This window comes from Rhinatrema bivittatum, chromosome 16, assembly GCF_901001135.1.
Source record: "Rhinatrema bivittatum chromosome 16, aRhiBiv1.1, whole genome shotgun sequence".
In the NCBI taxonomy this organism is placed as follows: domain Eukaryota; kingdom Metazoa; phylum Chordata; class Amphibia; order Gymnophiona; family Rhinatrematidae; genus Rhinatrema; species Rhinatrema bivittatum.
The window spans coordinates 35,038,675-35,052,880 of record NC_042630.1 but is presented as its reverse complement, the minus strand read 5'-3'; the positions used below and the strand labels follow the sequence as shown (position 1 = coordinate 35,052,880).

Genomic DNA, 14,206 nt, shown 5'->3' with positions numbered 1-14,206 from the left:
CCCAAAGATATGATGTATGTGGAGTCCTCATAGGTCCCTCCTTGATAGGAATGCAAGGGCTGGAAGAAGGAAGTCTGTCTGTGTGTGTCTGTGTCTGTCTGTGTCTGTCTGTGTGTGTGTCTGTCTGTGTGTGTGTCTGTCTGTGTGTGTGTCTGTCTGTGTGTGTGTCTGTCTGTGTGTGTGTCTGTCTGTGTGTGTGTCTCTGTGTGTGTGTCTGTGTGTGTGTGTGTCTGTGTGTGTGTCTCTATGTGTGTGTGTCTGTCTGTGTCTGTCTGTGTGTGTGTCTGTGTCTGTCTGTGTGTGTGTCTGTGTCTGTCTGTGTGTGTGTCTCTATGTGTGTGTCTATGTGTGTGTGTGTCTGTGTGTGTGTCTGTCTGTGTCTGTCTGTGTGTGTGTCTGTGTGTGTGTCTCTATGTGTGTGTCTGTCTGTGTGTGTGTCTGTCTGTGTGTGTGTCTGTCTGTGTGTCTGTCTGTGTGTGTGTGTGTGTGTGTGTCTCTATGTGTGTGTGTCTCTCTGTGTGTCTCTCTGTGTGTCTGTCTGTGTGTGTGTCTCTGTGTGTGTGTCTCTGTGTGTGTGTCTCTGTGTGTGTGTCTCTGTGTGTGTGTCTGTGTGTGTCTGTCTGTGTGTGTGTCTGTCTGTGTGTGTGTCTGTCTGTGTGTGTGTCTGTCTGTGTGTGTGTCTCTATGTGTGTGTGTGTCTGTGTGTGTGTCTGTCTGTGTGTGTGTCTGTGTGTGTGTCTGTGTGTGTGTCTGTGTGTGTGTCTGTCTGTGTGTGTGTCTCTATGTGTGTGTCTGTCTGTGTGTGTGTCTGTCTCTGGTGATGTATCGCAAGCTAGATAGAAGTCAGTTTCCTCCAGGATGAATGTGTCTTCCAGACTTTGGTATAAAAAAAGAAATGTAGGCTGTGACCCCCAGCCCCCTAATGTTGAATTTATGTATGTAGATGGGATGTGTTTCCTTTTCCTTTTTGGGGGGGGTTGGGCCTGGAAGGTTCCTTCTAGTCCTTTGCACTTCTAGCTCAAGTGGGACTGGAGGGCCATGAGCCTTCAGTTGTGATTATCCAGGGATTTGTTTGCCCATATTTTATAAACCACCCCCGCCCAACACCCTTTTGCCTAATCCTGCCTTTCAAAGGCCACAGACTGTAGCTCTGTCTGGAACCGGGCTGAGGTGAACCCCGGAGTCTGACTGCTTGGTGAGACGAACCCCTACCCACCGGGGTTGTGAGCACTGCCCCCCCAAACCCTGGGATCAAACTCGGGTCACTCCTCACTTGCCAATGAGCACCCCTTTCCCCTGGTCTGGCCTGAGGGACCCGTCCCCTTTAAGTAGGCAGAGACCGAGCCCAGCTTCATCGTGTCTCCTGCCTCTAGACTCGCACCAAGGCCATGGGGATCATGGCTGCAAGCTAATCTGAGAAACAAGCATATTTATTTATTTATTTATTTATTTAACATTTTTTTATATACCGAAATTCTAGCAACAGTGTTGCTAATCATTTCGGTTTACATATAACATTGGAGTGACTTAACATATGAAAACAGGAGAAGGTTAGCTCGAGAAACGCATTTATTCTCAGTGCAGGAAGGAGAACTAGGCAGTATTTTATTATTTTTAATGTCTTGGCGGCAGGTCCCGGAGATTTTTTTGTCTGTGCATCACAAAATGGCGAACTTGCTGGGTTTTTTGTTTTGTTTTGTTGTTTATTTTAATTTTTAAAGAGCAATGTTTTTCTGAGACGCAAGCTCCATCTTAGGCGCATCCCGTTGTGCTAGCGTTGATGTGGCCTGCACGCGGAACATAAAATGGTAATGCGTGATCATTAATTCTCTCTCCCCCTCTCTCCCTCCCTCCCTCCTCTTGTCTCACCATCCTGTAACAGGTGCAGTCCCGCAGAGTGCCCCGCCAGTTCCCTCGGCCTCCTCCCGCTTTCATTTCCCACCCTTGGATCCGCGCTCCCCCACCGACGACGCCCAGGCGAGCCGGTTCCCCGCCGGCCCTCTGCTGCAGCCCGCCCACGACCCTCACCCCGGCCTCGCTGACCGCAAGCCTAACCCGGCCGAGCTGGACGACCTCTCCTCAGATTGGCAGCGCGGCGCGGACCTCCTGGCCTCCCGGAACGCGATCACCTCTAGCCTCGGCGTGCCGCAGCAGAAACGCAAGCCAGAAATCGTGCTCCCGCTGTTCGCCAGGCCTGGAATGTACCCTGACCCACACAGCCCTTTCTCCGTGTCGCCTCTGCCAGGACGTGGCGGGGTCCTCAATGTCCCCATCTCCCCAGCTCTCTCTCTCACCCCCACAGTTTTCTCCTACAGCCCCTCTCCCGGCCTGAGTCCCGCCTTTCCGGGGGGCAACTGCTTCACCTTTAACCCTGAGGAGATGAAGCACTACCTCCAGTCTCAAGCATGTTCAGTGTTCAACTACCATCTGAGCCCACGGACTTTTCCCAGGTACCCAGGGCTGTTTATGCCGCCCCCTCAGCGACCGTTGCACCCCGAGGAGCAGCCCGCCTTCCCCATCAAGCTGCAGCCGCCCCCCGTGGGGCGCAAGCACCGAGAGCGGCGCGAAAGCGCGGGGGATGTCGGCGCCATGCCTCCCGCCCCCCAGAAGATGAAAGTGGAGCCCGTCTCCGACGAGGAGCCAGAGAGCCAAGACTTCCCACCCCAAGGAGAGGATCCCAGCAAGCTGAGGCCGAACGTCATCGTGGAAGGGGGGGAGAGGGCCTCCGTGTTTGCCAAGCCCCCGCCCCCGTCCTGGTCAGCTGCCGCTGCCCCCCCGCCCTCCGCGGCGCCAGCCCTGGCAAACCCGGCCAGCCAGGCGACCCCCGAGCCAGCCGGAGAGGACAGAGGAGCCTGCCGGGAGGCGGCCATGGAAGTGGGCAGCCCAGAGAAGAAGGAGGAGAGCTCCATGCCGGCAAAGCTGCGCCTGAAACGACTCTGGAACGGGGAGCGGCAGGCGGAGGGCGGGGAGGAGAGGGAGAGCGGCAAGTTCAGCTTCTGCGCCCCCAGCTTTGGCCCCGCCCCCGTCACGGCAGGGCCCAAGGTGGCCGCCGACGCCTAAGAACTGGAGCCCGGGGATGCGAGGGCGGCTTCTCCTTTTAATGGTGTATTTAATGTAGCAGGATTGCAGAGCGAGGGGGACGGGGAGGGGCTTTGATAACTTTACAACCTAGAAGTGTTCGTTTTGGTTTTGGTTTGGTTTTTTTTAATGGCAGTTTGAGACAGTGATGGGGGAGGGGGGGGGGTCTTTGGGGCGGGCAAGATTCACCCCTCACAAGTGCTGAAAGTATTTTGCTTCTAAGTGCCGAAATCAACGTTTGGTGACATTGCTAGGCCCTTCCAGCCTAATATTTTGTAATAGTATTTGAGGGTTGGGGGGATTGAGGCAACTGACTTTATATATATATATTTTTCCCTTTCCCCTTCATGGGCGAGTCGATAGCGGGAGGACCAATTTTCTGGCCTGTAATACGTGTGTAGCCACCGAATCTCAGAGAGCCTTTCCTTACAGGGAAGGGATGAAGTTTAGAGTAGGTGAGATTGTGATGTGTCTTTTTAGAGTGTGCACGGAGGGGGGGGGGGGGTGCAGGAGGATCTTGCCCCCATGTAAATTTTTTAAAAGCCATCTAAAAGGGAGCAGGAGAAAGGACCTCTGGAAACTGTTGAATTCTTTAATCATATGGGGGGGGGGGGGGCGGAGGCGTGCGTTTCGTGGCAGAGCCCTGGTCCGGCGTGGAGCCGCTGACCCGGACTGCGTCGTGATCCGGCGTCGCGCGCCACGGCCGGGACAGAATCGGTGCAGCTCTGATGCACTCCCCTACCCCCTTTTGAAAGCTCAAATAGTTAAACCAGTGGGGGGGGGGGGGGCACTGCTGTCCGATCACTCCTAGCTGCCTTCTGACTGCTGCTTGATCCTCAAAAACTGGAACACAGCATAGAAATCAGGGAAGTTATCAATTTTCTTTCTTTTTTTTTTTTTTAACCTGAAAAAAAGGGTGTATAACACTATGTAACGCAGCAGCTGTTGTAGATACTGTCGAAGCTCTATCTTGGGATCTGCACCGTGCGCAGTCGGGGTACAGAGGATGCCCTCCCGCGCGTGTGTGTGTGCGATGAGATCCGCAGCTTAACATCCCAACGCGTTTCTTTTGCTTTATTTGATTTGCATGCAGCCAGATCCTGGCACTGTGGCTTGCATTAAACCCGATTTATCGTTGCCCGATTCTTTCGTCGAAACTGAGTGGGAATTAGATATTTTCCATCGCTATGTTGGAGAGCAGAGAGGTTTGTGGGTTTTGTTTTGGTTTTTTTTTTTAATCCGTTAACCATAGCCCCTAAGCCATGGCTTAGGCAGTACAGGGAGGCCTCAGGCTTTCTGAGTGGCCCTGCTTTTCCACCGAGCTACCTTGGGTGGCAGTCGACTGCCGCAACTAAAATGCAACTCATTTTGCCTGTAAAATAAAAAAAAAAAAAATGTCGGGGGCCATATTCAGAAGCATTTAGCTAGATAACTCGGAAGTTAAGCAGCTGAATGAAGGTTTGGGCACTTATCCGGGTGAATTTTAGTCGGGGCGATAAGTTACCCGGCGAGAATGTAGCTGGGAAAGTTAGGGGTGTTCCGGGGCTATAACTGGGAGGACTTGAGTTAGCCGGCATATTCAGAGTGAGCCGGATAACACATCTGGCTCCCTCTGGTCGAACTTTAAGATAGCCAAATTATGTAGACTAAGTCAGCCAGATAAATGTATCCGGCGGCACAGCAGCTTAAGATGGATCTCGATCCTTGCAGTGTTGAGCAAGGCCTATCCAAACCCACATGTAGCTCTCCTTTCACACTGATCTGTACATAAGAGTGCTGAGGAAGTCATGAGGGGAAGGGAAGCTTCCTTTTAGAGAAGGAAGCACGGGATAGGAGGAAATGAATGCCTTTAAATCATATATATATATATAAACATATATATATATCCTTATTTTTTTTGTCTAAATATACCTGGCAAAGGGGAAGAGTGGGTAAAACTGAATAAGGAGTTGCAGCGAAAGCAAAGGCGAACGTACGTTTGCATCTTGTTTTCAGTAGGCACACGGGACGCTGCTTGGCTTCTTGTCACGTGTGTTTCTGTTGAGCAAAAACAGGGACTCGGAACCCGGTTTTGCCCCCCTTCCAACCCAGGGCTGCCTTTCAGCAGGGCCAGTAAGCACACATCTTGCTCGTCCTCAATTTTCTCTTGATCTTTGGTGTGAGTCCCACGTTGGAAGACCGGTTATTGCCCATGCACTAAAGTCTCTGGATGGGTTGGCATGAGATTTTGCTTTGTCTACCCTCCTCCCCAATACTTTAGGATGACTCATGCCTTATATATATACACACAGCTGTGAGTGAGTCTATCGGCTCTAAAGTTTTATTATTATTCTTTCTTTCCCCGTGGCTACGAGCGTCTTTTGTGCGGTCACAAAGCATTCAAATAGGTTTTCTTTGCCTTGGCACGTTTTGAGTTGGATCCCTTCTTAACCTCTTTCTTTGCTGCCGTCTCATGGCGTGTGGAGATGGAAGGAAGGGTGTGTCGGAGGCGGGGAGGGAAGAAAGGCCCAGAGGTTAAGGAAGAGATGAAGCCAGGAGGGCATCAAAGGGCAAGGTGGGTTCTACGATGCCTGTTGAGGCGAGGCAGCCTGAAGAATGGGAATTCCGTAACGACACCGGCTCGAAACCTTGATGTGTTCCGGACTGAGGGATAAAGTCCTGTAGGAGGCAGCTCAGTGCATCTCTCAGATGCAGATCGCTTGGCTGAAGGTGTTAGGTGATGACACTTTAGAACCAACTCTGTGGCTGCCGCGTCAGGTCGCCTGCAAGCACTTTCCAGGACCCGCGAGTTAAATTTCCTTCACCGCCTGGATGTTGTGTTTATATGGTGCAAGGTTAGAGAAGGGATGACTGTACTGAAACAAGTGGACTGCTAACTTTAGAAGTTTAGCTGTAAAAAGGAGGGAGGGAAGAAGGAAGAGTTTAACTTAAACAATTTAAAATTTATTGTCCTTAAAATTGATCCTAAAACTGTTTGCTCGGAGCCTGGCCATTTACTTCCAAATAGTGAAATACGATGGAAAGCGGGACCTCTTTGCAAGATCTTGCCTCCAAATAGGGAAAGGAAAAGATTTTTTGAAAGAAAAATGTAAAAAGCGCCTTCTGCAGGGGGTCGGAGAAGAACTAAGACACTACACAGGGCAGAGTCTCCCCCCGCAAGGCCCTCCCTAACCTGATGGGCAGCAGGTGCCGACCGCACTTTGAAAATGTGGTTGCAGTGTCTCGATTCTGTTTATTCTTGAGGGGGGTGGAGTGGGGAAGGAAAGAAGATTTCTTTTGGCTGATCTCAGATGCAGGTTTCAGATTTTTTTTTTTTTTTCCCCCATCCCAAGTGAAACGCTGGAGCCACCCCCGGGTTCTCCGTAGGGCGGCTGGAATACTTCACTGGGTCACGCGGAGTGCGCTCCCACCTGGCTCCGCGGCTCCTGGCCCAAGGAAGTCTCTGGGCTGGAGCCGTGGGATAAAGCTTCCTAATACGCGATTATACCAACATTTGGCTGCCTTTCTGTCCAACTCAACGCAAACCCTTCCCCTCCTCCCGGCGCTGCGAATGACTACTGTCGCACTAAAATTTCTGTAGAAACTATTTTACCACGGTAAAATAACCTTGACGTTTTGACGACTGATGGTGTGTGTTTGTTTTTTGTAATCTCGGTTTGCATTTTTTTCTGGTGAGACCTAAATAATAATTCACTTTAAAGCCGTATGTTTTTTAAAGTAACTTTGAAAATGGATCGGGGGGGGGGGGGGGGAATATATGATGGCCTTGTCTGTCTTAGTGCCTGTTTTTGTGAGGATGCTCGTGGCGGGAGCACATGGAAATGCGCCTTTGGGGAAGCCCTGAGCTTGATTAGCCAAGATGTCGGGGGAGGGCGTCCACACAGTGTTCCTGTCCGACTACAGAAAAATCCGTGCACTGGGGTTTCTGGGGAGAATACCTAAATGCAGACTAACCAAAACTGTCCTTTTTATTTTTTTTTCGTACTCTAGTTTCCCTAGAAGTAGTCACTTTAAAGTACCTGTGAACCTGCCACCCAGTCAGGGTCTCTAGGTAAGCTGCACGTTCCCCTCTTGCTCTTCTTGCAGTCCTGCGCTGGAGCACGAAAACGGATATGAGCAGTCAGGCTGGGGCTGTTCATGAGATTCTTTTCTTAAATTGTAGCATCTGAACATCTAAATTACCTGCGATGAGTGCACCGGCACTGTGAGTAGTGCCTTACGTCATAAGATGGCATCTCATGCTAGCTGAGACAGGCACAACCAGTCCTCCTCATTACATGTAAACAAAGGTAATAGTTATAAAATGGGGACACTCCTGCTGAAAAAAAAAAAAAAGTTCCTCCCAAGCTCAACCCTGAAATGGATAACAGTGTTAGCAGCTGTGCTTAAGGCTCGGCTGTTGGGGGCCTGCTCGCGCAGTGGGGTTTTGCCGGCCTTCCCGGGAAATAACGCCCACGTCGCTGGCCAGGACCGCGTTTACACACGTGGTTGCACCGCAGTTCGCGCCTGGTTTTGAGGTGCCCGGAAGGAGAGGTCCCTGCCAGGGAGCTGAGTGTAGTGGAGGGAACGGGTCGCTGACTGAGTGGGAACGACACTTACCTTTAGTCTCCCTCCGCCGTCCTCGGGGGGGCCAGGGGTCTTGCTCCCCAGTGCGAGCGAGGATGCCGTCCCCCTGTTACTAGTATTGTGGAATCCCTGGTGACGCATCCTTGAAGGGACCACCAGGTGCCAGTATGAACTCAGGAATAGAAACTAGAGGCCTTTATCCCAGAATGCAGATTTGTTTCCCCTCCTAAAGTACCCAAGTGCCAGATTCAGTAGATGCTGCTTCCTATTCTATAAAAATAACTATAATAAACTATATATATATATATATATTTGTGTGAGGGAGGGGCTTTGTAGAAACTTTATAAAAAGTTGTATTATTATTATCACTCTTGAGAGCCATTCCACTGGTAGATTGTGGGAATCGCACCGCATCCCAGGAGTTCTGCGTTCAGGGTGGGGAAAGACTCAGGATCTTGGACCAGAGAAGCTCTGGTGGTGTTGCCAGGGGTGTCGCAGGCCGTGCCCGCTCTGCGAGATGGAGAGGCGGCGCCCCCCCTGTGATGCCAGGCTGCGCCAGGAATTGCCATTGCACGGGGTGTGCCCTGCCACCACCCTTGCAGGAGGAAAACCTGCTAATGCTTTCTCCTGGTCATTGGGAGCGAGGAGACAAGTTTGCTTTCAGCAATGGCTTTCTCCGCAAACCTTTTCTTTCAGTGCATTGGCGCCGCAATTCGCTGGCATTGCCAAACCTCGTGCCGACAAAATCAGTTTGTAAAACCGTTCAACCCCCGGCAAGATGAGGGTTCGTTTTCCGCAGAGTGTAGCCGCGCCGGGACCTAGATTGTGAGGTTCCTTTTGCATTCACTCTGGGCTCGAGTGCGTGGCGGATACACCGGGTATCTCCAAAGCTCGGTTTTTTGTTTTTTTTTTTTTCTTTTCCAGCTAGGATGCAGCTCGGTGCCTCACTGAGGACCTGGGTGCAAAACCTTGCAGAGCATCTGCTCAGTGCTTGTGCCAGAATGGGACCGTAGCGTGGGGAAGGGTTTACCCGAAGGGCTATGCAGCGGGGGTGCAAGGGACCATCCTGGCCAGAGGTTTTTGTGGCTATTTAGAAAACATCAAAGCGCAGAGCTTACAGAGTAATTTGTTTTTTGTACTGAATTTTGAGTGCCAAATGTATTAAACTTTAGAAGTTCAAATGAACCTGCAAAAGTAATTAAAAAGTCCACCTATATAAGCTAACCAAACCAGCATGGAAGTACATATATTTGTAGTTGGTAGTCGAATATTTGTAGGGAAATCACTGACAAGCAGCCATAAGAGCTGGGGGAAGAGCATTAAATACAATTATTGACCTGTTCCATCCTTGCCCGAAATCCTATTCACTAAGCCATTGATCAGCCACGTAAATCCTTGGAGATTCACATTTGTTTCTCAGCCATGTGCTCTCTATTTTTACTGGATTTCTTTGGGGGGGGGGGGGTGTGGAGGTTTACACTTCTCCTTTTTTTTTTTTCTTGTTGGCAGCTAAGGTTCCTGGCAGGGCAACAACCAGTCCTGGTTTTCCGGCAGATGCATCTCTGGGCTTGTAGCCCTCTAAGATGGGGCGGGGTACTCAAACCGGGCCTCCCGCCTCCCCAGCCAGTTGGGTTTTCAGGGTACACTTAATGAATATGCATGAGAAATACTTGCGTACACAGGTAGTGCATGCAAATGACTATCATGCATATTCTATTAGAGTTTGAAAATCCAACTGGCATGGGGTCCTCAAAGATCAGTTTAAGCACCTCTGCTCTAAGAAAGGCAGGACATAAAAGACCAGAGGTGCAATATATACAGGTCGGGGGGCTGCCTCACCCATTAAGATCTGTTAGACAGAGTTTGCTTAGTGACTCCTGGAGATGCTTCCTTTTGCTGGCCCCAGCGTTCAGATCTTGCTTAGTGAATAGGGCTGTGGGGTCCCTTTTTTAAAAAAAAGAAACCCTCATCCCCCTGGGCAATGAAAGACCCTGGCTACCAACGAGATCTTGGGTTACCGGTTTCATGCCACGGAACCGCCACGCTCGGCTTTATCTATGTGGCTTTCCGATTTTGAACTCCTTTTTAAAAAAAAAAAAAAATTTTAAGCATGGCCACTGCAGGGCGAGAATTGGGACCGTGACGTTCAGGACGCGTCTCCCTGGACTGGATGTCGTCGGCTGTCGGCGGACCTTTTTGCACATCCCTAACGTGGGCGACATCCAGTCCCCAGAAAGCGCGCCCTGGCAGGGGTCGGTAACCCTTTCATCACCACACAAGTGATGCCGAATTTTCTCCCCCTCCGTCGGGGGGGGGGGGAGGGGGGACGGACAGTCCTTCCGTTTATTCCGTGATTATGTTGGCAGGGAAAGGAACCTGATGCTGTATTTCTTGGGTTGGCTGTTGTGAATCCAGATGGTTTTGAGAAAAAGAAAAAAAAAAGCATTTTGAGTTTTGCGAATCTTTTAACACAATTTTTTTGCTTTCTGCTGTTCGGTTTTTAAAAGAGAAATGCAGTTAGGCGTTTAAACATTTCTTTTTTGCTGCATGCTTTTGGTGAAAAACTTGTTCTTAAGGCTGCAGGAGTTTTCTTACTGCTTCTACGTTTAAGCTTTGCTTTTTCATCCAATGAGGTATTTGAGTCAGTTTTAGCATTAAAAGAAGTGTGTATATGTACATACGTGTAAGTAGTCTCTAACTACCTTCGTGCAGTGCCTTTTAGCCGTTCCACTTTCTATAAAGTTGTCAAAGGTTTTTTGCATATATTATGTATATATGATGTAACATTATAGAAATATATGTATAATATGCATATTTTTCCCCAGGGTATTGGACAGCGCTGTATTTTGTATGAGATTTGAAAGTAAAGTATTTTACCTCAAATTTAAAAAAGATTAAAATTTTAAAAAATACCCTTTTTGAATTAAAAAAAAAAAAACAAACCAAAATTTTGATTCGTTTTTTGTGGAAGCTTTTTTCTTTGCGTGGGGAAGGTACTTCCTTGTGAAGGGTTGGGGATATATGTTCTGGTCAGTAAGTAGGGATATGGTACAGAATTGCAGAGCTGAATATTTAAAGTTTGGGGGGAGAACGGGTTTGGTTCCACCGCTAGTGCTACGGCACCGCGTGCCTTCTCAGCCACCCAGGAGTCTGATTTTCTTCTCGCACGAGTTGGCCTCGGCGAGATGCCGCGCCACGCAGGGGACCGTCCTCCAGCAGTGGGCAGACCCAATGGTGTTGCCAAGGTCACATGGCTGGGGACTGGTAGAGGATCCCCATTTTTCCATGACGGCTCTTGAGTATGGAGGTGATTTAGGGCCTTCCTGCTGGTCCGGTCCTCCTCTGCTCTTTAGTTCTGATACCCCTTCTAATTGCAGCTCAGCTGGGATTTACCCTTCAGTTTTTAAAAATCCTCCCTATCTGCTGCCCTGGAAGATGGTACATAGGCACACCAAATCTGACCATTAGGTGGCGCTGTTGGACAATGATTGACTGGTGTTCTTCCCCCTGCCTCCCCATCTGTGAGCTCAAGGTGTCGCTGTTGAGCCATGGCCGGTATTCTCTCCTTTCCAAGTCTAATACTAGGTACCACTGTTGAGCAATGACTGGTTTTGCTTCCCCAGAGTCAGGTGATCCAAGGAACAGGGTCTGGAATTGACCCCAGGGTACTGTGTCATAAGAACATAAGAAATTGCCGTACTGGGTCAGAATGAAGGTCCAATCAAACCCAGCATCTTGTTTCCAACAGTGCCTAATCCAGGTCACAAGAACCTGGCACGAAGAGGACTTTTTGTTGGGGGGGGAGGGGGGCGGAAGAGTGTTTGCAATATTTATTAACAGGTTTTTTCCTGACAAAAAAATATTTTCCCGGAAAATCATGAAAACGGGGTTAAGTTAAAGCCCCAGAAGTTACACCACCTAACTGGAGCTGGGGCAGTGGTCTCTAGGCAGGGACTGGTGGTGGGGGCAGGGTTCTAGCCCTTGGGTTTAGGGTATGCCCATAACTCTGCTTCTCCCTCCCCCCGCTTTCTATACCATGCTAGGAGCAGGAGTGCTTCATGGCACAGTTAGCCGAAGATCATTTGCCTCTGCCACCAAAACAAATCAGGGACCCAGATAGCTGAACGCGGCTCCGAGCCAGGCTGTGAGCATTGCGGAATTAGGACTGGAGCTCGGGTCTTTTTGGGTTTTGCTGAGCCTCGCTAACCCCCCATTTCTCTGGCTATTCTTTTGCTTTCCAGGCTTGTGCCCTCAGCTCTGGTGAGGGGAAGCTCCGTGAGAAGCGTTTCTCTGCCATTGATCTGTTAGATTGCTCAATTTCACCTGTATTGATCAGGTAATTGCCTCATCTCAGCTCTCATTTAGACTGGAGCCTCGGCCGCTTTCTTTCTTCCCCCCCCCCCCCCCCCCCCCCCCCCCCCCCACTGTTTTTATACTTCTGGGCTGAAGTCGGCATCGTCCGCTGCAGAAAACAAAAAAAATCCCCCCAAATTTTTTTTTTGACTGGGTTAGCACTGGCTCACTGTTGATGTTTAATGGCTGCAGCGTTCATTTTATTTTTTGTGTTTAGCAGAGTGAGATTAGGGTACTGCATGGGATGTTGCCCTCGGGTGCCTGCACCTGGAAGAAGTAGTTAACCCTTTTTTTTGTTTTTTGGTAGCAAAGGGTGTTGGATTAATTAAAGAGAACCTGAAATCCTTCCTCTACCCACAAGCTTGACCAATGTGCCAGCGTTGTCTAGTGAGAAGATGATCAATCTTCATAGCTTATTCTATTTTTTTTGGCCTGTAGGCTCTCTCTTGCTTCAGCTCACCCAGTCAATGCCCCTAACACAAAAACCATTTTCAGTCTGTACCCTACTAAACTTCTTTCAGCCTAGCCTAAAAATGAGTGTGAGAGGGGAGAAAAACCAATTCCGCTATACTGGGAGCCGCAGTCTAGTATGGAAGCTGGTGTGTCATATAACCTCACACCAAAGGCAATTTGTTACTGATAATGTTAGACCTCATTATGTGTTGAAAGATGTGAACTGAGAGTGTAAGTTGGCCGTCTGCTTAGCTAGTCGTTCCTGAACAGGTCAGAAGCCCTTTATCATCACCTGAAGGTTAAAACGATATCTAAATTGTGTATATACATAGATCGCGCTCTCTCTCTAGCTCGCTAGCTCTCTAGCGCTCGCTCTATCTCCTCTAGCTTTTCATTATTAAGCTCAAAGGGGTCGATGGAATGCTGTGTGCTGGCCGCTGCGCACGGCTTAACAGGTGATTGGATGCGCATTTTGGACACATCCATAAGACCCAATCCGATACGGGGTTTAGCGCGTCCAAGTCACCGCGTAGCTAATGGCGCTCATCACCTGGAAATTCATGTAGATGAGGCTATTAGCTAATCCCCCCGATCCAATAAATTTTCCGCACGGCCAGTGCGCCCTTGCAATGCGGAAAACTTTACGCCAGCCCCATATGTCACACTGAAGGGCGCGTTGAAAAAAAAACAAACAACCTGCTTTCTCTGATTTCTCCTAAGAGTATCAGAGCAATACTATGAAGGAGGGACCAAATAAAGCAGGATTTATAAAAAAAAGTTTTGGCCATCTAATACACCCACAAGATCCATGGTCCAGGCCGTGTACCTTGTGCGTGTCTCATACAGTCAGCATCCATTTTTCCCAACTGCCTTGATAGACCGCTTGACAGCCACCTCTCCTGTGCTAGGGATGCACATTTGTCCCCAGCGCCTCCTTTTTTTTTAGCACGACCCCCTCGCTTTAATAGTGGATCGCGAGCCCAGGAGAGGTGACTGTGGGTGCGTGAGGAAAACAGGCACTTAACACTGAGCGCCCATTTTCTGTGCACGTTTATTGCATCGGCCCCAACGTAAAAGCCGGAATAATTCAAGCTGTCATGCAGCCTGAGTCTTCAGATACTCCCTGGTGCGTTGCTTTAGGAAGCTGGGAGGCACATCCCTTATGCCCTGAAAGTGGGTGGCATACTCCTTCCCTCTGAGGGACCTGCTCCACCTAAGATGGATTTTTCTGCCCCGGTTATTTTAAGGGGAGACGTCTTTCCTGACCCTTAACCGCTCCACCATGCAGAACAGCTGGAACTTGTGATGGCTGCTCCTCCTGCCACGGGAGCTGTGGTCGGGCTGGAATTTAAGCAAGAGGGGGCTGAATTTGAAGGCACCAAATACCCAGGCCGAGGAGGAGCCTGGCAGTGCAGTGGAGCCACTTCAAAAGGATGCTGCCATGATCACTCTGTCCACCCTGGCTTACAACTTCCCCCTAAAGATGGCTGAGGAGGACGGGGTGGCAAACTTTTTTCCTCTCTAGACAGAGCCACATTACTGATGTTCATCTATGCCGGGAAGGAGACCGCACTTTGGAGCTCGTTGAATGGGAATCGAGAAGAAACACAACAGACCAGCAGGTTATGTCACCCAGATGCAGCAACCCCTCCCTCAGTATAGCACAAAATCACCTCTTCCCTCTTTCGATGGAAGACTGTTTGTGACTGGGATCCCCCCCTCCCTGCAGCCCCCACTGTGCTTTTCCTCTCCCTCT

At 49.7% G+C, this 14,206-nt stretch overlaps 1 protein-coding gene across 2 annotated transcripts in view; it reads left to right on the top strand.

The window, feature by feature from the left end:
* The window catches only part of ETV3 (ETS variant 3), a 32,816-nt gene extending 23,007 nt beyond the window's left edge, over positions 1-9,809 (top strand). For both annotated transcript variants that reach the window (XM_029580366.1, XM_029580365.1), the window contains exon 5: positions 1,883-9,809. In XM_029580366.1, the coding sequence (XP_029436226.1) occupies positions 1,883-3,060 (1,178 nt within the window). In that variant the 3' untranslated portion in view covers positions 3,061-9,809. The remainder of the gene's footprint in view (positions 1-1,882) is intronic.
* Positions 9,810-14,206: the final 4,397 nt, after the last annotated feature.